Source organism: Sander lucioperca, chromosome 10 (assembly GCF_008315115.2).
Source record: "Sander lucioperca isolate FBNREF2018 chromosome 10, SLUC_FBN_1.2, whole genome shotgun sequence".
NCBI lineage: Eukaryota > Metazoa > Chordata > Actinopteri > Perciformes > Percidae > Sander > Sander lucioperca.
The window spans coordinates 26,760,748-26,783,463 of NC_050182.1; the positions used below are offsets into that span (position 1 = coordinate 26,760,748).

The 22,716-nt window shown below is 42.3% G+C and overlaps 2 protein-coding genes across 7 annotated transcripts; one reads left to right on the top strand and one right to left on the bottom strand.

Annotated features, from left to right (window-relative positions):
• Positions 1 to 470: 470 nt before the first annotated feature.
• virma (vir like m6A methyltransferase associated) lies at positions 471 to 16,765 on the top strand. Of its 2 annotated transcripts, none has more exons than XM_036005855.1 (27): positions 471 to 595; positions 1,062 to 1,174; positions 2,851 to 2,937; positions 4,384 to 4,432; positions 4,514 to 4,685; positions 4,820 to 4,939; positions 5,773 to 6,015; positions 6,563 to 7,293; positions 7,598 to 7,735; positions 7,832 to 8,058; positions 8,170 to 8,697; positions 8,803 to 8,957; positions 9,056 to 9,138; positions 10,017 to 10,110; positions 10,658 to 11,046; positions 11,156 to 11,311; positions 11,421 to 11,656; positions 11,737 to 11,986; positions 12,083 to 12,300; positions 12,412 to 12,544; positions 12,759 to 12,899; positions 12,994 to 13,163; positions 13,467 to 13,563; positions 14,094 to 14,257; positions 14,385 to 14,734; positions 16,122 to 16,268; positions 16,372 to 16,765. In XM_036005855.1, the coding sequence occupies exons 1-27, from the start codon at positions 533 to 535 to the stop codon at positions 16,581 to 16,583; spliced, it is 5,466 nt and encodes a 1,821-aa protein (XP_035861748.1). In that variant the 5' UTR covers positions 471 to 532; the 3' UTR covers positions 16,584 to 16,765. The 2 variants fall into 2 exon arrangements, with proteins under 2 accessions (XP_035861748.1, XP_035861749.1); XM_036005856.1 differs by having other exon boundaries at positions 5,773 to 5,991.
• Positions 16,766 to 16,952: 187 nt separating this feature from the next.
• On the bottom strand, positions 16,953 to 22,153 carry rnf41l (ring finger protein 41, like). Of its 5 annotated transcripts, none has more exons than XM_036005857.1 (7): positions 22,067 to 22,147; positions 21,688 to 21,752; positions 21,150 to 21,356; positions 20,857 to 20,996; positions 19,560 to 19,722; positions 19,352 to 19,472; positions 16,953 to 18,227 (listed from the first exon to the last, which is right to left on the bottom strand). In XM_036005857.1, the coding sequence occupies exons 1-7, from the start codon at positions 22,076 to 22,078 to the stop codon at positions 17,835 to 17,837; spliced, it is 1,101 nt and encodes a 366-aa protein (XP_035861750.1). In that variant the 5' UTR covers positions 22,079 to 22,147; the 3' UTR covers positions 16,953 to 17,834. The 5 variants fall into 5 exon arrangements, with proteins under 5 accessions (XP_035861750.1, XP_031155048.1, XP_035861751.1 ...); XM_031299188.2 differs by having other exon boundaries at positions 21,482 to 21,752; positions 22,067 to 22,141; XM_036005858.1 differs by lacking the exon at positions 22,067 to 22,147 and adding an exon at positions 21,846 to 22,060.
• Positions 22,154 to 22,716: the final 563 nt, after the last annotated feature.

A 22,716-nucleotide genomic window follows, 5' to 3' on the forward strand; every position in this document is an offset into this window, starting at 1 on the left:
CCTTTATGGAGTGTGCGGGAATAAATAAATAATATAGGCTGCCATCACAATGTGCTGCCATCACAATGTTTCATTTTAGTTGATCATTAATTCGTACATGTGTCAAATTAGGCTAAATTATGTACATTTGCGTAAAAACAGGAAATCATAGTACCAGAAATTATTGAATGATCTTCAATATAAGCTGATTATTCAAGTAAACCATTTTACATTTTAGATACCTGCCGGGTCTCGTAATTGTTTCATTGTTATGTTTCATCAATAAGTTTTTTGTAATATACTATAGCCTATTATATGATATGTAGATAGTGTATTATTATATTGTTAAAATAGTCTTTTAGCTTATGCTTTTTCATCAGTTTAACAACAACAACAATTATAATATAGCATAATATCAATAATAATAACAATAATTTATGAATCAAGTAATTTTCTCTTTAGAATAATATAAATATGTTGATCCATGCTCATGCTCCGGAAGTATTCATTGTCCCGGAAGTGTACCCCTGGCCCGACGGAGAGCAAGAAAGCGATGGCGGGGGACACTTCAACGGAGCTTCTTTTTCTAGATACGTTTAAGCACCAGAGTGCAGAGGTAATATATCTGACGCACTACCACCCCATTGTATATTTACTTTAAAGCTGCCTGCATTTAATTCTCGTATCGGTCATATTCAGGAATTTCGGAGATTGATGCTAAACTTCCAAGCTAACGATGTCAACATGGCTTACGCAGTTGTATCATGGTTGTTATAATAACGTTGCAATTCACAGCTTTAATTGCGCTACGCACTCGCCTAAATGCAAATCTTATTGTAGCAAATATATTAGTTAAACGTAATTGTATTTACATAATCTCATAACGCCATCATCTGTTTGGTTTTTGCATCCTTGCGCAGGTCGCTTGCTAGTTAGCTGAGTGGCTAATGCTTACTGTAAAGTCTCAACCTGGCCATGTTTACCTCAGAGCAGTAGTATTAGTTGTGGTTGGTGAAGACATGGTATTATCTAAATGTTTTTTTTTTTTTATATTATTAATTATGATGTTCAATGCACTTTAGTTAACCAACGTGGATGTGGTGCGGTTTCCTTGCGGGGTGCTAATCACAGAGGTGCGGGTCATTCCTCCAGGAATCAAAGCACACAGCAACATACCAGACAACAGAGCATTTGGGTAAGAGCAATATGACACTCGCAAACACTGCGTTACATACAGTACAGTAAGTTGCCAGTTTATTAGGTCCACCTAGATAAATCTAATACAGTACAATAAAGCAAACCTGCAATAACTCCTTTTATTCATCAAGGTTATAATGTTCACTCTTTGTTGAAACTGGTTTAGAGAGTTGTTGATTCAACTTTTTCTTCTTTTTCATTTCAATTTATATTAATTGGGGTATACTAAATATTAGGTGGGTCCAGGGCTACCCAATACAGTGTCAACTCAATATAGTTGCAGGTAGGGATGCACACATTGATACACTGGATCTGTATGAGTGTTTAAGTTGATACAGACCTCATTGAGCACATTGGGTATTGATCATAACATGACCGATTCACTATAAGTACTGTTTCTCTGTCAGTGTTGTCATAGAATTCAGTTTTTCCACAAACAGTTACATTCATTTAGTCATGGCGGACTGCTGATTCATTTTTTAATGCACAGCATTCCCTTGCCTTATATTACTTCACATAAAAATGAGGACTACAAAGTAAGGTATAGAGATTGGAAATTTGTGGAAAAGGAGAGTACTGGTATCTCATAGTTCTTCAATATCAGCAGACACCCAGACTCCTGGTATTAGAATTGTATTGAGAGAAAAGTTGGATGGTGCATCCCTTGTTGCAAGAAATCTTTAACGTCTTTGCCAATGATATAGCTATCGCTTCTGGAGATGTTTGTTTGCTACAGATACATCAGTGTGTGCCTATAGAAAGGTATATTGACACCTGAGCTCCATTGTTGTGTGGATCCTAAATCCCACTGAGCCTGTTGGGTAATGTGTAATGTAATTTAACTGAATGAATGGGCTCAATGCTCAACAATGTTATATAATGATAAAGTAAGGCATAAATCCGTTGCGATGCTGATCAAGTACACTGTCTGTTATTATGGCTTATTTAGGAAATTCAATTCCAGATAAATAAAATGTTTTTCGTCACAATGATGCCAAAATCATGTAAAAATCCGAAATTGGATATTGAATGACGAGGCATTTTTCGATACTCGATACTTTAGAGGCAATTTGGTCAGTGCCCAAAAAGTATTGAATTCAGTACTCAGCCCTATTATACACTCAGTGTTCACTTTATTTGGTACAGCTGTACAATCAAATACAGTCCAAAACAAACTGTTCTGCCATAATGTTTACTTTTATTATTTTTTCGTGTCACTGTCATAGATGTTTAAATTCAATTATATGTTTTAGCACTGAGGTCACAGTTAGTGGTGGTGTTGTACTGGACTGTATCGTATTCAGAGTTGCTTCTAATATTCGGACCCATCTCATGTACAGGGTAAAACATTAGAAACCAATCTCAATTTAACGTAGGCCAGTACAACACCACCTTTAAATACGACTTCAATAATAAACTTATAATTAAATTTACACATTTCTAACTTTGTCAACAAAAACTACACATTTATACTAAATAAAGGTAAACATTTATGACAGAGCTGTTGCATTGATTGAATTGCAATAGATTGTAAAGGTGTACCTAACAAAGTGGCCACTAAGTCTATATTGTCATAACGCCCACCCCTATGTTGATGTAAAACTGAGCCTTCTGGATAGAAGGGGACTGAGCCCTGACTGACACATTAATGTGTGCGTGTTTCTGTTTTTCCAGGGAGACGTCACCTCATGCCTTTCAGTTGGAGCTGTTCTTCAATAATGTCACTAAACCCAACAACCCCACGTTCCACAGGCTGGGCAGGTCAGAATGAATTTCACTCTCACCCTTCTTGTTTTGTTTCTGTATTACTTTGAGCCTCCGCTTCATCTCTGCATTTCCCAAATCTCAAAAGGGCTTAAGATGCATATGTCTGTCTAATCCTGTTGAACCAGTCATGGTAACATCTGAGCTGTGTGTGTGTGTGTGTGTGTGTGTGTGTGTGTGTGTGTGTGTGTGTGTGTGTGTGTGTGTGTGTGTGTGTGTGTGTGTGTGTGTGTGTGTGTGTGTGTGTGTGTGTGTGTGTGTGTGTGTGTGTGTGTGTGTGTGTGTGTGTGTGTGTGTGTGTGTGTGTGTGTGTGTCTTTGTTCCAATGCTGGCTAACTGGTCTGTCCAGAAACTCAACCCCACCCACACAGTAGCTGAAAGTGACACTATAACTTGAAATAGATGAATAGTGGAATGATTAAGTCCAACATTTTTATTTTATCCTCATAATAACAGAGGTGTATTTAAACGCGTCCATTGTGTAATAGTCGTTGAAAGCTGTAAATACGACACACCCAAGTTATTATCTCTGCCGGGAAAGTTGGGAGCAGATTTCTTTTAACCTGTCTGATTGCTATTTAAGTATCTTACAAATCTCAAAAACAAATTTGACTGAAATGTTTTTTGGACAAGAATCCTTTTTGTCAGCTGAAGTGATCATCAGGATAAAGATGATCCAGATAACCATGATTATGTAGTTGTGTGGGTTTCTCAAGGCATTTTGCCTTTTTGTGACATGAAATATGGCAGTATGGGTGTGTTTGACGGCATGATACAAAGCCTCTGGCCATATTGGACCCAATATATCACATTTACATGGTGTGTGATTAATACCAGTGTCTCCCAACCTTTTTGAATTTGTGAACTTGTTAAAGCTATGCTATGTCTGGGAACATGTGCACACGTTGATGGGTTGTGACCACTTCATGAAAGACTTAATCTTCCTCAGTTCGTTTTATCTGAATAATATATAGATGTCTGAAGAGGAAATTTTCTGGTAACTCGCTTTATTTTGTATAAATGTGTTTTTCGGCATATATATACCCCGTTTCAGGGTATCTGCAGGTCTTGAAATGTCTTAAAAAGCATTTTTCCTCAAAAATTCTTAAATTTAACTTGGTAAAGAGTGTAGAATATTTTTAAAGGGAGGTTATGCCCTTTATTAGATAAAGAAAGCTGACAGGAAATGAGGGGAGAGTAAGATAGGCCATGATGAGTGAGTGCCTTTTAGACATAATTACACAGCAATTCTGTGCTGTTTGGTAAGAGGTTTATCTAGGACTTAACAGATTGCTGCTAAACTTCATTGCAGTCACATGCTATTTGTCTAACACTAAAATCTCTAAGATGATGAACAAACATTCACAAGTTCAAGAATAGTTCAGCCTTGGTGTATATTTGCACTGATGTTTTAATCTGCCTTGTCCTGCTTTCTGCCCTCAGTCTGGAATATGATGAGAACAAATCCATCGTGTTCAGACCCAGTGGAAAGGTAAATGGTCGTCCACAAACTAGATTTGTATTTATTTTTTTCTGTTGTTTTTTGAATAACTAAATGGGTTTGTGCATGCAGGTGAACACAGACGGCCTGGTGCTACGTGGCTGGTACACCAGTCTGACTGTAGCAGTGTATGGGACAGCAGAGCGCTCACATGGACATGACCAAGCCTCACCCCCTCCTCCTCCACCCCCACCCCCTCAACAGCCAAGCGGGCAGAAGCGGATCGTTAAACAAGGTGCGCATCGTAAGCCGAAACTACCCAGCGCTCCTTCCTTCACATCCCCTTCCTGAAACTGAAGCATTTAATGAACAGGTTGTTCTTTTTTTCCCCGATTAGCTTGGTATACTGTCAATCTAATGTACGGTTTGTTTTTTAAGAGTGGGAAAAAGATGACCAGTACAATGGCAGCCCACCCAGACCAGCACCCAGAGGACCTCGTACTCCACCTGGGCCTCCGCCCCCGGATGATGATGATGAAGAGCAGGTCCAAGTGACGGGTGAGAACTGCAAATCTATTCTGTGCTATTATTATTATATCTGTCACTGTTGATCCTGATTTATCAACAATAACAAAGACGCTGCCGTAGTTTAAGCATCTGTCTGGTTGATACTTCTCATAATTAAATCAGTGGTTCTCCTTAATCAAAATTAAAAGTTATATTTTGGGAAAATCCCACATTGGTTACACTGCAGTTTCTTTGTCTATGACATTATTAAATTCAATGTTTTCATCCTCATTTACATTTATTCAGTCCAAGCAGCCCGCTGACTCAATTTTGTGTACTTTACATCAATGTCTACAATTGGTTTAAGTTTATAATCAACGTTATTTGTTTTTATGAAATGTTTCCGAATTAGCCGGATTGTCCAAAGTTTCATTTCCTTTCAGTACAATAAGAAAATGAACATATAGAGTTGAACCTTTCTTGTGCTATATTTTTCTCAGTTACCTTATTGTTTCAAGGTTTTACAGTTGTAAGAGTATTTAAAAAGTTTAGTGTACAGGTAAAAGGCACATAATGTTCACAAAAATGCGTTACATTTCCTAAGCAAGTCTCTGCATGCTGATTATCACCGTGTACTGTATGGAATCACAATGTACCTGCCAGATGCAAAACATATTTAAAAAAAGTGTTATGCTTTGGATAATTGCTGGAATTCATGTAAAATATAAGCATTGTGTTAAAATGTGTAAAAACAGCTATTAGCTATTTTTGCATAATTAGGCCTGTACGTATGCAGATAAATGTATAGTTTGCATGTCTACACGTGCCCATTGGGCATGTTGGGTGAACTGTGTGCCATCCGGCCTCTCTTGTGACATTTACAGTGGGCGTGGTCAAAGAAGAACCATGCGAGGGCCGTGACGACTACCTGGAGGCTGTGTCACCTGAAAGATCACTGCCTGCTGATGAAACCTACTCAGATGCTGAAGTAGAAGAAGAAGGCGAGGAGGAGGAGGAAGAAGAGGAGCCGGAGGAGGAAGAAGATGCACGGACTGAAGGGAGTGTTCTGGAAGAGGAAGAAGAAGAGGAGGAGGAAGATGAGGGTGAGGACGAGGAGATGGAGGAAGGTAGGGGAGTTATGTTGTGAGAGTAGGATAGTCTGCAATCCCAAATGGATGCCCAACCCTGAACCCCTTGGTACTGCAAACTCATCAGACTCCCCCGGGGGCCATGGGAGCAGGGTCCATTTGGGACTGAGCTTCAGTTGGAGAGAGTGTGTGCTGTGGCATGCTGCCTCCATCTACAACCGCTGGGTGCTCCAAACTCTCAGCTAGCCCATCCGAGCACTGTGAAGGATCATGCTCAACATTCATAAGCTGTCATGTGGAGGTCTACCTCACACATCCTCACAGCCATGGCTGATGCATTTGCTGTAGTCACATCCTGCATGTTAAACTAACCCAGCATGTTTGGAGTGATGCCGCCATGTGTGAGTAGGTTTGTCTGTGTATGAATTTGTGAATGAGCAAGGGAATATTTAGTCGTCGCTGGCCTCCCCATTTTCAATCATTTTTACACAAACACTTTATTAATGGTTGAAGAATCTTAAGAATCGTGTTGATAATAGAACATTTGTCAAATTTCCCCTCTCTTTTGTCTCTCCCACCCTTTCAGGTGATGACGGCTATGAGCAGATTTCAAGCGACGAGGATGATCTGGATAATGGCAGCTTCAAGTTGCCCACATTTGACATGGACTACACTCCTGAGGACCTGGCATCTGTCCCACCTGTCCAGTTTGACCCGTATGAGCGAGAACTCAGACCCCTGCTCTACTTCACCCCTCCATACAAGACTCGCTTCGATACACAGCTTGAGAAGGCCAGTGTGGAGGAACCCAGGGACCCTGGTGGAACAGAAGGATCAGCAGGTGTAGAGGAGACTGAGGCTGTTGCCCAGCTGAAAGAGCTACTAGCTAGTATTGGAAATGACAGAGATGCCCGCTGGGTCACTGCTGTGGAAGAGGCACCTGCACTACTGGCCAAAGGGTTGGCTTATTTAATCAAACAAGGAGAGGGCGAGATGGAGGAACCTGTTGGAGTTTTAGTCCAATGGGCGCTCCAAGCTCTAAGTATGGAGATTGCTCTCACACAGCCCATTGCTCTTAACCTCAGACAATTGAAAGCCGGTGCCAAACTAGCATCACACCTTGCAGAGTGCCCACAGGGCCTTTCAGTGCTACTACGTGAAGGGGCCCTGGGTGTGCTACTGGAGCTGGTCCAAGCGGACCATGTCTCCTCCACACTGAAGCTGAGTATCCTGAGAGCTCTGGGTGCTCTGACCAGCACTCCTGCTGGTGCAGAGGCTTTCCTACATGCAGCAGAGTCAGAGAAGAGTGGCTATCAGGTTAGAATCACAAAGTATAAAAACTTGAAAATGTTCTTTTCCTCAACACTTTTTCATTATATACAGATTTTCTTCTAAGCATACCATGAAATTCTTGATCTTACAAATGGATCCCAGCCTACCATTTGATCCAAGCGGGAGCTAGTCTTTAAATAAGGCACATATTGAACCTGTGTTTAGATCCCAAAGTTAATTTGCCTCACAGACTGTTTACAGAAAACATTCAGAAAACACTGACTAGTTGAACATCTTGATGGATTTTTGCCTCATTAATATCTGACATTAAACTGTATGTCATTTATAGCGTTTAGTCCATCTGTTCCTGCGTGAAGAAACCGTGAGGGTCATAACAGCTGGCAACGCCATATTACAGAAAAGCCACATGTACGAGGTACTGGTCGACCTGCAGAGTGCAGCAGCAGCATGGAGTGAACCACCGCAGGTAGACACACACAATCAAAAACACTGATTCTCACACATATTTTACTAACTTCAAAGTACATGTTTCATGATAACCATGACTGACTATCATTCTCAGGAGGAGATGGAGGATGCTGAGAGCCCTATGGAGGAGGAACCATCGCTAAGCTCCTCCCCTGTCAGCGAGGAAGAGCTTGATAGGCTGGCAGGAGTTTTAGAAGAGTTACATCACTTGCTAGAGACGGCCCCTTACTGCATGGTGCAGCCACCTGTGAAAGCCTTTCCCACTACTGCTAGAATAACAGGACCACAGGAGAGGGACGATCCATACCCAGCACTGTATAGGTACACATTCAAACACATATGACCTCAAACCTCACACAGTGCAGACACTCAGATATGAAGTTGAATGTAGTTTGGTACTCATTGATAGTATTGCACTTTCTCCTTTCTCAGGTATATGCATGCGTGCCATTTCCTGGAGAGCACAGCAGCTGTGATGTCAGCGGCTGTGGCAGCCGGCCACCTCGGTGTCACCCAAGCTGTTCGAGAGCTCCTCCGCTTCTTGTCGCTCACCCAGCCAGGTCTGCTCTTCCTTCTCGCCCAGCCCACTCCCACCAACCTGCTGCTGCGTCTCCTGGCATCTATGGCAGAAGCTGAGAGCGAGGAGACCACCTTTACAGGGGGAGAGGGAGGTGTCACAGGGCCAGGGTTCGGTGAAGAGGGCTTTGGCGTGTGGCTGATGCAGGCGCTGCATGCTCTGCAGGGTGTATCAGAGCTCATGAGTCATGTGGCCACAGGAGGAGATGGAGGAGCTGGGCTAGAGGAAGGTGACAACCCGGAGGTACTGGGCATGCTCCATGCTCTCTACCTGATGACCTTCACACAGACCGGGCGCAGTGCTGTGGCCCACGTTTTAAGCCTGGACAACAACCTGTCGTGTCTGGTCACCCTCCTCCAGCACCACAGCAAGGATGGGCAGGGGTACAGCTGTCTTCTCCTTTGTCTCTCTTTCTGTATGACTATGGTTTGATTTCAAGCAACTGTGCAGTGAGTATGTTTTCACTTTTTTGTCTTCTTTTCTTTTAGTGAGGTCAAAGCTCGCAAAGCAGTGACATATAACTACGCCTGTATGCTGGTGTTACTGGTAGCGCAGAGCTCTAATGAACTGCGGATGATGGAACAATATGCTGCCCCACTACTCGCCATAGCCAAGGCTGATGACACCAATGCCAAGTTACAGGGTAAATATTACCAATGTTACATTGAAGTAGTATTATATGTGACAATTCTGGGTATTTCATTTGTATTTTCAATGTTTTGTTCTTCCTCTGTACTTCAGAGCTTAGCAAATGGCTGGAGCCTCTGGACAAACTTCGCTTTGAGATTGGCAGCATTCCCACCCTCATAGACTATATCAAACAGGTACAGATCTCTCCCTCAATATATGTACTGCTGGCGTAAAGCAATACTCCGATACTGCCTAAAACGCTGGTATCGGAAAGTACTGGAGTTTATGCACCGATCCGATACCACGTAATAAAGCCCTAAAGAAAATCTATGTAATAATAATAAAATGATTATTAATTAATATATTATTATTATAAAATATATGACACACTGGTATGGGATCGGTACTCGGTATTGGCCGATACGTAAGTTCAGGTATCAGAATCGGAATCGGGAAGCAAAAAATGGAATCGGGCCATCTCTAATTTTCAGTAACTGTGAGCTTTCATCTCCCTATATCACCCGCAGAAAGTCCTAATAACTCCTGAGTCTTATTAATTCAGTGAGTGATAAATCTCTTCAGTTAGCAGTGTTTAGGCGGCTGCCAGTAATTTGTCTATAACATTTATTTCAGGGAGTGCATTCACTCTTTCAGTGAAGGAATCAAGGTATCTCATCCTACCCTAACCCGCCCCCAGGGACTACAGTTTCATAATTTGTATTTTTGTTTATTTAATATTATTATCAGTACAAAACAGTACAAAGTTACACTTATAACCAGGCCAGCTGACAAGGTGGCTGATTCTGATACCTACATAAGAATGTAAACCTCATAAACAACAAAACTATTAGCAAAGCAAGAAATCTTTAAGTCACAAACTCATCTATGTTTCCGTCTAATTTTCTACCTTAGAGTCATCAGATATACAGTTTATCTCCTTGGAATGCAGTGATTCACTGACAAGTCTGAACTGCTCAAACATATACCTGCTGTGTAGCCTTTTTGAGTCAAGGCATTATATGCAAATAATTGTGCTGTATGCCATTTTAAACATGTCTTCTCTTGACTTCAGAATGTGGAAAATGTGTTGACTGCTGAGGGAACTGGACTGGTCACTGCTCTCCGGGTCCTTTGTCACATCGCCTGCCCCCCACCTGCTGTAGGAGGTAAAGATATCAAACGAACAAACAAATGATTTCTGTAATAGTTCAGCTGATAAAAAATAAAGACTTTTTTAGTGGTCACATCGTCTTTACCTGAAGGTTTTAGTTTAGATATTTTTGAATATTAAAGGGGCCCTATGGCGTTTTACTGAAAGCAAACAAAAGTTAGGTTTACTCACCAAAGTGAACTGTGGTATGAGTATCCTTGAGGTGTAACAAACTGGTTGATTGAATTTCCTTTTTCATAAAACATTCGAAAAGCCAATTTGTTATTTTAAAGCCTGCATTGTTTACATATATGTTTACAAGCTTGCACACTTCCTCTTCCTTTGCCGGCACATTACTGCCTTTCTTGGCGCATTACCACCACCTATAGATTAGTGGAATAGTGAGAGACCATTGGCAGGAATGTGGACTAGTAGCTACCAGTGGTTAAAAACTCCACAGGGTCTTTTTAAGCTGTAAAACTGGTTATCGCGTTCATTGATGTTGACTACAACAGTTACAGAAGAGACAGCTGTTGTTCATAATGGCTTCCTCCTTTCTACAGGTCAGCAGAGGGATCTTAAGTGGAGTCTTGCAGGGGTCCAGCTGTTCTCCAGCGAGGGTCTGGATACTTGTGTGCGTGTCTTACAGAAGCTGTGCAGCCTGTTGCTACAGCCATGGCGTGTGCATGGACACATGGGCCCCACGCCACAGCGCTGCATGATCCTCAGTATATGTATCAGCACACTGCGATTGCTGCGCACCATGCTGATGGAGCTGCTACGTGGGGGAGCTTTCCAATTTAGGGACACTCGTGTGGCCAGTGTGTTGGTGACGCTCCACATGATAGTGTGCTCCATCCCTGCATCTGGACGTCTAGACGGAGAGGAGACAAGAGTGCAGGCGGTCATTGTAGACGTACTGCTCACTTTCACGCAGGGTGTTAATGAAAAGGTATGTGAATGAGCAAGAGTATAGCCATGTTTGTTTAGCAAAGAAATATTGTGCAAAAATCAAATCAATCAAAAATAAATTCTTAGTCAATTTGTGTGTTTTGGTGCAGGTGACTCATACAGAAGAGACTCTGGCCAGTAACACGTGGTCTCTGATGCTAAAGGAGGTTTTGGCCTCACTGCTGAAAGCTCCTGAAGGTCTGTTCTCTGGTTTGACGTTGCTGTCTGAGCTCCTGCCTCTTCCACTGCCAATGCAGAGCACTCAGGTAACTCACTCTATCCTACTGGTCACCCATCTGTCCTGTACTTCCTTTCACCTTCTGATGATGACAAATCATATACACGCTAATATATACTAGACTTTTGGCTCCATAGGTGATATCAGTCCAAGATGTGGCTGTAGCCTTGAACACAAGAAAGCTGTGGAGCATGCACATACGGGCGCAGTGGAAAGTGTTTTCCGAGGCGTTGAGGTGTGTGTGTGCCACCAGCTGCCCTCCTCTCTTGGCCATGCTGAGGAGAATGTGTGTTCAGCTGGCAGACCTGTCTTCACCCACCGCAATACTCATCATGAAGACCCTGCTGGAGCTGCTGCTGGAGGAGCTGCAGCCGTAAGTGAAAAACACACACTCTGTTGTTTGTGTTTAGGCTGTGAACTTCATTTTAAGTGTATGCAATGTGGTAATTGCAGGGTGGAGGGGAAAGGTGTGTGCTGGGGCCAGGTCCTGCGTCTGCTTTCTTTGATGGATGCTCTGGTGTCACAGAAGGCTTGTAAGAGCGCAGCACTGCACCTGCTGTCGGGGTCTGTGTCTGGAGATGAACAACTGGCCGATCTGTTCCCCTTGCTGCTGTCTCTCTTGGTTCCTCCAGCTGACCACTCCTTACAGCAGCAGCAAGGCAGTGAACTAGTGGGGACGGTATTACAGTCACTGTGTGACCAGGTAAGCAGTATAGTGCACATGAAGGCAGGCAACATAAACAAGTCCTTACAGGGAAAAGGACAAAGTCTAAAAAATATAAATCTCTGTCTTCACCAGGACATTTCTCTGGTGGTTTCTCCACCTGGAGAAAGCTGTGTGTCCGAGGCTGAGCAGCTGGCCAATGCACTTCCAGGGCGAGAGATGATGTCATTAGTGTGCAACTCCTTGTTGGAAGTTTTGGGGAATTCAGACAGCAGTGTTCCACTCCTTCTCACCTGTATCAGGACTTTGACATTCCTCACCGAGCACGACTATGGACTCTATCACCTCAAACTGTAAATGACAATGCTTTCTTTTTGTTTCTTGGCATTACCACTGTCACTCTTTGTAACCAGGCATAGGGTGCTTTCCTTCATCAAAAAGACTCCACTTTATCTTTGTTTCAGAGCTCTGAAGAAACATGGTGCTGGTCTATGCTCGCTGTTAAAGAGATTGGTGTTTGCCTTCAACAAGGACTCAGCAGATCTGCTCTCAGCTCTGCTTGACTTTCTCAGACAGATCCTCAACACAGAAACAATGGTCAGTACCTGGTTTTATGTCTGGTTCATGTTTGACTTTGACTTTTGCAACAGCTGATTTTTCAAGTTTTGAAGCTTACAGTAATCATTAAAAAGTGCTTTAAATTGGAATTCCTGGGCTTACTAATTGTCCAAGACTTTGTGTCTCTTGTAGAGTTGCATATAGTATGTAATAGTTGGATTTTTTTGTTGGAGCTCTCTGTGTTCTCATTCAGTGTGTAGATGAGGCCCAGGGGTCCGGCGAGGAGTCTGCCTTCTCTTCTCCGCGGTTGCTGTCGGGCTCTGAGATGAAAGCTCTACTGCAGTGGGAGGAGTCCGAGTCCCATCCGCTCCCTACTTTAGAGAAACAGATTACGGTACAAATTATACACACGTGCATCGTTTTTTTGCAAAGTAATGGTCATTGCTGCCTTGGCATTTAACTAACTCTGTAACTATGTGTCTATGTAGAAACTATGTAAGGAAGATGATTCATTGGAGACGATGTTGGAGACTGTGATTGTTCTGAGGCAGACGTTGGAGACGGCCACAGACGCACCTCCTGCAATTGACAGGATTGCAATTGACACTGAGCCCATTCTGCCAGCACCCGATACACTTGCTGCTCAGTTTAATCACAGGTACAGCCCCTGGGTGATCTCTATCATTTTTTTCTTTCTCTGTCTAAATTCAATCATCAATCACAGGGAGGCAAAACCATCCCAGCCAGGGAAATGTATCTTCCTAAAAGACAGAATTATTATCAGATAATAACATTCAAAATGGTGTCAACATGAGTTATCTGCACTACAGCTTTCTCTGGAACAAGAACTAAACCTATTACTGATGATATACTAAAATGTGCCTCATGCATCACTTTTGTGGTAAGGAAACACTGGATGTGATAATAAATATTTCATGCATCTGTGCATCGTTATCTGTAGGACAGTGTTCATTCTGTCAGAAGCTCTGGATGAGCAGCTGAAGACGCTCTGGTTCTCTCCCTTCCAAACTGATGACATCGAAGTAGACCTTGATATGGTAAGTGTTTATGTGTGCATGCACTTTCAAGACACTATGGCAAAAATTGCAATCCAGATGTGCTTTGCTAAATGATCTTATTTTCTCTTCAGTGCAGTATTTGGTCAAAGTACCAGCAGGAAGAATGTTATGCTACTATTGTAATTCTTAAAAAATGCAAATAATAAACAATTACTGCATTACTACAGTAATACCATTGTCAGTAATAACAAGTCTGTACTTGTGTACAAAAACTGGTTTAAACCAGAGGTATGTCCAAATGTTAAACACTGATTCACTATGCATTAAAAAATGTTCATCTCTTTCCTAATAGTTTATATAAAGGGTCTTCTTTTTCTCCCAACTTCACTGCTATGTATTTCTTGAATGAAAACTTGATGCTTTATTGATGGGACTTTAAATTAATTACACACCCATCAATTGCGGATTATTAAACGTAATTACACTTGATCATGTGCAGTTATGAAGCCCTTTCTGTCTGTATGCGGATGGACAGTATGTCTATGATTGCCACTTTGTCCATGTGGCAGGTGAAGGTGGATCTGGTCGGGCTGGCTCAGGAGTGTTGTCCAGAACTGGACCTGAAGGCAGAGCTGGAGCGCTCCTTCTTGTCTGAGCCCTCCTCCCCTGGTCACACTAAGACTCCAAAAGGCTTCCGACTTGGCAAACACAAGCATGAGACGTTTATTACAAGGTACAGTTCCAGTGTTTGGTTGCATTTAAATACTTTCATATTTGTTCTGTATTCTTTGCAGAAAAGTAACATCTTGATTCTTGTTTAAATCAACCGACTGAATGTCATCTTGTGCTTGTCTCTGCAGCGGTAAATCAGACTACATTGAGCCTGCTAAGAGAGCCCACATAATGGCTGCTCCTCGCGGCCGTGGAGGTCGAGGAGGGTTTGGACAGAATCTCAACCGGCCTCATGATATCTTCCGCCAGCGTAAACAAAACACCTCCCGTCCTCCCAGTATGCATGTCGATGACTTTGTGGCGGCGGAGTTTAAAGACATTACGACCCCTCTTGGACTCTTGCCTCCCAAACGGCCCCCCAAGAGCTCCCCCAAACCCCCCACCAGAGGACTGTTCACTGGCAACAGAGGCAGAGGCACCTTCCACAGCCAGACTCGCTTTTTCACTCCACCACAACCTAAAGGTGTACTGCTGTCCGGTACGTATACACGGACACACGCAATCCTATTGAGAAAAAAAAACACATCTCTTGTGTTCACTTCAAGTGTAGTTAAAGGACTCGGACACTCTGCTAATGACACTTCATTGGTCAAAATTTCCACTGTGTATATAGAAATTGTATCTGCGTTGTTGATGAATATTATTACTAGTGCAACTCAGTTGGGTGACGGCTTGGGTGATTTCACAGAAAACAAAAAATAATTTGATAGTTTTTTCATTCTTTATTTTTTGTAATTTATGGTAGTTTTGGTGGTAGTTTTTCCAAATTTTCAACTTGACAAACTGCATTGAAATTGCATGTTTTGTGTTTTTACTAAATGTTACAATTAATTAGCCTGGCTCCGCCCTCCTACTTACTTCCGCTCAATTTTCATTTCCCTTCAGTACTCCGTCTGGGTTTGCGGTATATTCTTAGGTTTTCTCCGGTCAAATATTTGGCGGTCCAATCAGCGAACAGAGGGAGTGGCTGAGAACGATGACGTTGAGGACGTGCACTAGAAAGATGCGAGCGAAGTCATTCGGTCCGTTGTGGCAGCAATGCTGCCGAATATCCAGAAGTTAAAGCCCGAGCAAGAACAGTCTTTGCTGAGTTGTGTTGGTGGCCATGATGTTATGGCCCTCCTGCCCACGGGGTTCGGGAAAAGTTTGATTTTCCAGCTCGCTCCGTTAGTGGTGAAGGAATTGGCTAAGGCTAATGCTAGCGATGCTAATGCTAAATATAAGCCGATAGTTGTTGTCGGTCTCCCCTCTTGTTGCACATGCGCATGACATACGTCACAACCATACGTTAGCGATTGGTTATGACAGATCCAGAGTGGCTCTGGGCAATGGAGAGGCCAGACTCTCTGTACAAATGAAATGTACGAGAGTCTGGTAGGACCAGGCTAACAATTAATTGCTTCAGTTGTAAAATAATTGCCCAAATAGTACACTGCAAAGATTAGTACATAGTGTATATTTCATTCTAATTTCATACCAGAGCTTACTTTTTAGATTAAAGTTCATTCTTGAGCTTGGAAACAGATGTGAAAATCTTCAAGATCCTCCTACTAGCTTTTTCCAGAGCTTTCAGCTCCAACTCATGGTCTTCACCAGCAGATGGCGTTTGCTCAGTTGTCATCAGGTTGTACCACCTGTTATCACATGACCCATTACTTGGGTCTTGTTATGACAACTGAGCACACTCAGCATGAGATTTGGGGTAGACACTGACAAAAGCTAGTCAGTGAACCTTGAGTTAAACATTTTTTGTCAAGCTATTGATATACTGTAGAGTATGTAGTAGTTGTTTTAAATTTGGGCATACTGCAGGTCAGAGCTACAAGCTAGGAAGAGGTGCTAAACCCTTTATTTTGGTGCTGCAGGTAACTACACTCGCAGAGAAGGAGGCCGTGGTTCATCATGGAGCGGCCAAGTTCCAGCTGTCACTCACAGAGGAACCTACAGTGAACCTCGCGGAGGCCAGGGCAACTTCACACGTGGACCGCTGCCTTCCAGACAGCCCCCAGCAAGTATGAAACGTATACCAATACACACTTTGCTTGATTTTGCACTATGAATATCTAAACACTGAACTTAAAATGCGGTGATTTTGTCTCCGTCTCAATTTGCCAGATGCATATCGGCTGGCTCCACGGGACCGAGCCCTGCGAGGAAGAGGTGGTGCCGGGTTGTCGTGGCTTGGCGGGGGAGGAGGTGGCGGCAGCGCTGGAGGAGGCGGTGGGGGAGGTGGAGGAGGGGGGAGAGGATCTCAGGGGAGCAAATTCAGTGGGGGTGGAGGAAGCGGAGGTGGGAGGGGCAGACATGTTCGCTCCTTCACCAGGTAAATTCACCTGGGCAATGACTGCTGCCTTTCATGGCAACGTATGGACCAATCAGGATATTATATATACTGTCTCCATGGAAACGTGGTGGGATGATGTTGTCACAATGACGTACAGACTGTGTTGATGTTTTATGTTTTGTTATCATGAGTTGTATTTAGAGAATAAAGGTCACAGTAACTGAGTGTACACTATCGTTTTTTTAAGCAAACACCAGTTGGAAAAAATGAACTGATGCAGACAGTAACCACGATTCCCTGTTACCTCCGAGCACTTATTACCCGTATTTAAAAAAGTGAAACGGAACAAAATTACACCACACTGAAGGTTCTTCATGGTGCTTGACAAGAATTTAGTGTGAAAAGACTACAGTAAAGTCCAAGGTGGCCATTTTAAAAAGACCATTTAGGAATAGTTCATTGAATTTAATGAGTGAAAGTGGTTAAAAATTAAGTATTTGTAAGACAGAAAGGTGCAGAATGTACAACACAAGTTAAACCCACAATACATGCCTTTGCCAACTGCGACACCAAGTTACGTTACAAGTTAGTTATGTCAGAGATCAAATTGGTAGTGTTACATGCAGTCCTTTAGTCTTGATGGAGACTGTAACAGCCAAAACACAAACTGTTAACATGAACCCTATGCCAGCTGTCCTCCCAAGATTTGCTTGGTATGCCTTTGTTTTTCATACCTTAGATCAACAAACCTGTGAAATATTACACATTGTGAGTCAAGAAACAATTCTCAACATGTTAGGTTGGCTTAGACTTAAAATAATTTTAGAAGTTCTCGTGTAACCAAGTTCTTGCAGGACACTTGAGAACCATTTAACAAACATTTTCAAAGCATAAAATACTGCATCAGATGGATCACTACTGAGGAAACTAATTTGATCCTGAGATCAAGAAAATTACTTGAAGTAACTGTGTATAATTAAAACCTGTGATAAAAAATAACCGACATTATACAATGATCCGTTTGCAGAAATGATCACTGGTGAGTCCACAAAATAAATTGATGTCTATTCACTTTCTCACCTACTGTCAAAAGATCAACTTTGTTTGTAGAATTACACAAAAACACCTTTCAAACACAACATATGGTTCATTCCACAGCAGACTATAACAACGCATCATTCCATAGCGTACTGTACACACACTATGTTGTCATTACTAAACTGTTAGCCAAATATTACAAAAATAAAGATTTTATCATTTATGGTTTGGCTAATCTGCCACCAGTCCAGTCTACTCAGATGACAGTCACCTCCCGGCTCTTCCTCTTGATGCAGTCTAGAGTCAGGCTCCTGGTACCACCCTTGCGCGTCCCCTCTCCCAGCTGAGGTGATAGAGGTGGTCCTGATATATTTATGGACTGAGCTGAATGTAGTGACAGTCTGGAGGCATGTAAAGGTGCCTCCCTCTGCTGGTGTCTTGTCTCCCATCCAGATGTCTGCTGCTGGGCTCCCTGATGCTGGTCACTGGATGCCTGTTTGACAGGATGCTGACTCCTGGTTGACTGCAGATCTCTGAGGAGCTCCAACAGTTCCCTCTTCTCCAGCTCTGCTTCTGCCAGCTCCTGTCTTCTCAGACGCTCTGCTCCTAACAGGGCTCGCATGTCACACACCACACGGGACAACTGATCCTGCACGGAGAGGACACGAGATTACTGAACGTGCATCAACATGGTTCACAGCATAGGCTTTTCTGGGTTATTTACAGTGCTGGATAAAACATTTAGGTCCTAAAGTAGTTCCACTTTAGAAAAATTGCCTGAAGGATTCAGTATAAATAGAAAAACGTTGAGACCAACAGTAATTCAATTCAATTTTATTTATAGTGTCAAATCGTAACAGACGTTATCTCAAGACACTTTACAGATAGAGTAGGTCTAGATCACACTCTATAATTTACAGAGACCCAATAATTTCCCTCAAGAGCAAATGCATTTATTCCAGCAGCGACGAGGAAAAACCTTTTAACAGGCAGAAACCTCAGATAGAAACTGGCTATTGGTGGGAGGCCATCTGCCTCAACCGACTGGGGGATTCGGCTCGGCTGTAATAGTCTCCATCAAGTAAACATCCTGAAGAATGGGCCACTTTAAAGTAATACATTATTTAAGTTGTTAAAAAACAGTATTAAATATTTATTTTGATATGGAATCTCAACTTTTAAGCCAACTTGGATGAGAGTGTTCAGAAATAAAAACCAACATTTTCAAGAAAATTCCTGATGTGATATGATCAAAGCACATAGCACTGTTTTTTTTAAATGCATTGCTAAAGCTCTCATTAAAGGTGCAGTAGGTAAGACTTATAAAACTAACTTTCTGTCATATTTGCTGAAACTGACCCTATGTTCGAGTAGAACTACAAAAAAAAAAAATCGGGCTCCTCTGGCACCACCTACAGCCTGTAGTGTGATTTTCAAAAATCCACAGCTCCCTGTTCAGATGCACCAATAATGGCCAGGGGGTGGGTGTCTAACTGTGTGTCAATCACTGCTCATGCATGTAAGCATTCATTCTCCCTTGTGGGGCGAGGGGCTTAGGAGAACGTTTTGGGCTTTAGCAGAAAGGGGGGAGGGACTGAGAAGTTGTTGATGTTCAAATTTTTTGGCAAAGTCCTGGATCTTCCCAATCCTACCTACAGCACCTTTAAATGGGAACTCAAGTAATGTGCCAGTACCTCAAATCTTTACTTCAGCCCTCTTGTTGTTACCTTAAAACCTGAGGAGTTAAATACATGAGAAGGACTGACAGGTCACCTTGAGCTCCTCCACGTCGTTCTTCAGCTGCGACTCTTTCTGCACCATGTGTCGCCTCTGCGAATCCAACCGAGACTCCATCTCTCGTTTCACCTCCTCCACCTTACACAGCATCTCTGCCCTGCCGTAAATATTCAGTGAGACTACTAAACTATGATCTAAAAAACTAATATAAAGTGTAGCAATCATCTCTGTGTTCAGGATTTACCTGAGCATCTCCACTTCTGTGCGCAGCTCTGCTACACAGTTATGCTGTGATTGGTCGATGGAGAGCAGGGTGTGGCCACAGCCGTTGGGACACTCCCTGCTGCGGAAGTTACATTCTGACAGATGAGCCTCCAAACCCCGCCTCTCTACCTGCACAGGACAACCTGACAGGACAGGAGCACAGAAATGGATAGGCCTCACATTTGGCAGCCACGTACTCAATTTATAAATGTATATATCTTTGAAAAATATTTTACAAAAGGATTTGCAGACACCCCTTTAAAGACATACATAACTACAAGTCATAGCAGTACACACAGGAGTGGAAGCAGTAGCAAAATATTTCTTAAGTAGAAGTGCAGTTACTTGACTTTAATATTACTTATACAGATAAGGTAGATTAGTCAAATATGGCCACACATCCAAAATAAAGACGTCCAATCCCTCTTCATGTCAGTGGTGCTTTAAAAAGTGGAGACCATTGTCTCAGATTACATTACAGGGTTACAAGGTCTAACTTCATTTCAAATGTAATATGCTCCTGATTTTGTCACAACATAGTGGTTGGCGATTCTGTAATTCTTTCAAGGGTTAATCCTAATAAAAGTATACTTTCTACTTTGTCGAAGTGAAAGTAAAGAAGAATTACCAATTTTCAATAGAAGTACAAGAAAAAAGTGTGGTATAAAGAGAAAATGTATTGATGTAATTGTTTTCCACCCCTGAACAAATAGACCAACCCAACTTTTACACTCCTCACTGCAGTTATACTGCCTCATCTTTGACCAAATGTAAAAACTTCTCACAGATCACAGCAATCATAGACAGCAACAGAAATATAAGGTTGAATCTTGTGTAAAACTGTGTGTTGCTGTAAGTGCCTGTAGTACTTAACACTGCAAAAAGCCACACTGCATGCACACACTCTGTAACTATACCTACCACAATAGTAACATATGTACTCTCCACCTGCCAATGACAGGTCACAGACACATTGTGAGCACAAGAGCACATGCTTACATACACATACACACGCTCATTAGAGTGATTGAAAGTTGACCCTAGATGCACTGTGTGAATTCAGTGGGAGCTGAACAAGTCCCATAGGTGCACCAGTTTGGGAGGTAGCCATGACAACAAAAGAGCCACCTGTTGCTTACACACCACATACACACACAGGTGTCACATTTCCTTTATTTCCCACATATCCACATGGATGACCATTTAAGAACCATACAAACCCTACCGATAAACATCACAAATGACACATTGGATGAGCTCAATGTAAGGTTTCATACCTGTGTTAGAGCAGGAAATGAAGGCAAACTCGCACTCATCCTCATGTGTGTGCAGGCTCTCCAGGGAGCAGACCACCTCACAACCCTGCCCTGCATTCACACAACGTATCTGCAGGCGGTTCAGGTCATTACGCATATACCTGTCATCAAAAACAGCATCAGAGAAATATGTGTGAGCACGGAGAGGAGCATACATGTGTGACCCCACTGAATAGTAGAAAGAAATTGTGAAACTTAAGAATGAACAGTTACAATGAAGATATAATAAAAGACACACTTATGCAGAGACAGACCTGTACAGTGGTTTGAGACTGCCCAAATCCAGTGGGAGTCTGTCCTCGGGACAGGAGTGATGATGGACCAGCCAGCTGCTGATGCAGGCGCTGCAGTAGGCATGTTCGCAGGGCGCCTGGAGGGGGCGCTCCAACACGTCTCGACACACACAGCACAGAAGACCCTCATTCACATAGCCCACAAACCTCTCCAGATCATAGCCCATCCTACAAACACAGATTATACAAACATGACAAAAGTTCAAAAGGGAATAAAACTCCAATCATGCCACAGTATTGGCTCATTTGTTTCTTCTTTTTTTAATTTTTAACTCTGACAATAATATTCCTACCTGACAAAAACAGATCTCACTTCATCCAACTCTTTCTTCTTCTTTCCTTCTGTTGATTACCACTCCTCTTGGTCCCACACAGGTGACCTTCCCTCTTATCTCTGCACTACTACTAGTACTACTTCAGTCTTTCCTTCTTCAGTCTTTCTCTTGACTTGTTGCTCCATTAAGGTGAGGGTCTCCTTTCCCTTAAAGCCCTCCCCTACCTTTGGGAGTGTGTCTCCATGGAGAGGTATCCCTGACAACCAGGGTTCAGGACACAGGCAGGCAGCTGTCAGGCGAGATCAGATCAGATCAGAGAGACAGACAGAATTACAAGAGACACTACACATTCTGCAGTAGTGTGTTTTCCTCATTGCCTCACCAATAAAGCTAAAGGTTGTGGTGCCTTCAGAGATTACAGCCGTCTTTCAACTGTTTCTGTCTCTCTTAATGACCCACCCTATCCTAGGTTACTCTCTCGCTCTCTGGATGTGGGATTAACATGGATTACACTCTCTCTCTCTCTCCCTGATTGGATTACAGACTACACAACGTCAGATGACACATACTGTCAGACCACAAAAATCAAAGTGCAACCCAAACCCCTGGACTCATCCCAGTCCCTTTATATTCTATGGACTTCCATTTCCGTTAGACTCAGTGGTGGGAAAAGTATTCATATCCTTTAAAAAAAGAGCAATACCACAAAATAAATATACTCCATTACAAGTAAAATAGTTTTTTTTGTTTATATGCTCATTGTAAATGTTTCTTTAAAGTAGGCTATTATATGTGTCAAATAAATGTAGTGCAGAAAGTGTCTCAAAAATTAAAAGCATAAATTCAGTACTAATAAAGTACAAGTACCTCCGAGTACAGTACTTAAGTAGGCTATATGTATTTAGTTACTTTGCACCCAGCCTTTTTTTCATAACAATTACAAAGCAGTTAATGAGAACAAGACAAAACATACTTTAGTATAAAATGAATAATATACAGTATACATAAATAATATTAGAAGTATCATATGTTCTCATGATTTTATTCTCCTCCTGATGTTATTAAAGCCAGAGGCGGTAGGATCTTTGTTAAAGCATAGAGAGAACGTATTAAAGGGGTGAAGTGAGGTCACCTCATGAAGGTAGTAGGTGTGCTCGATTTATAACTCAGGGATTGACGGGTTGCGGGAATTCAATGGGGATGTGAAAAGTGAACTACTGCGACATTAGAAATCAAACGCACCCCACTCGTTT

Coding starts and splice junctions, on each gene's coding strand:
- rnf41l (XM_036005857.1), bottom strand. Junction 19,723..20,856: donor CATTTCCTGCTCTAACACAG/GTATGAAACCTT, acceptor CTGTCCTGTCAG/GTTGTCCTGTGCAGGTAGAG. Junction 19,473..19,559: donor ACAGAAGTGGAGATGCTCAG/GTAAATCCTGAA, acceptor TATTTACGGCAG/GGCAGAGATGCTGTGTAAGG.
- virma (XM_036005855.1), top strand. CDS start 533: ATGGCGGGGGACACTTCAACGGAGCTTCTTTTTCTAGATACGTTTAAG. Junction 11,312..11,420: donor TGCCAATGCAGAGCACTCAG/GTAACTCACTCT, acceptor TTGGCTCCATAG/GTGATATCAGTCCAAGATGT. Junction 12,301..12,411: donor GGACTCTATCACCTCAAACT/GTAAATGACAAT, acceptor TCTTTGTTTCAG/AGCTCTGAAGAAACATGGTG.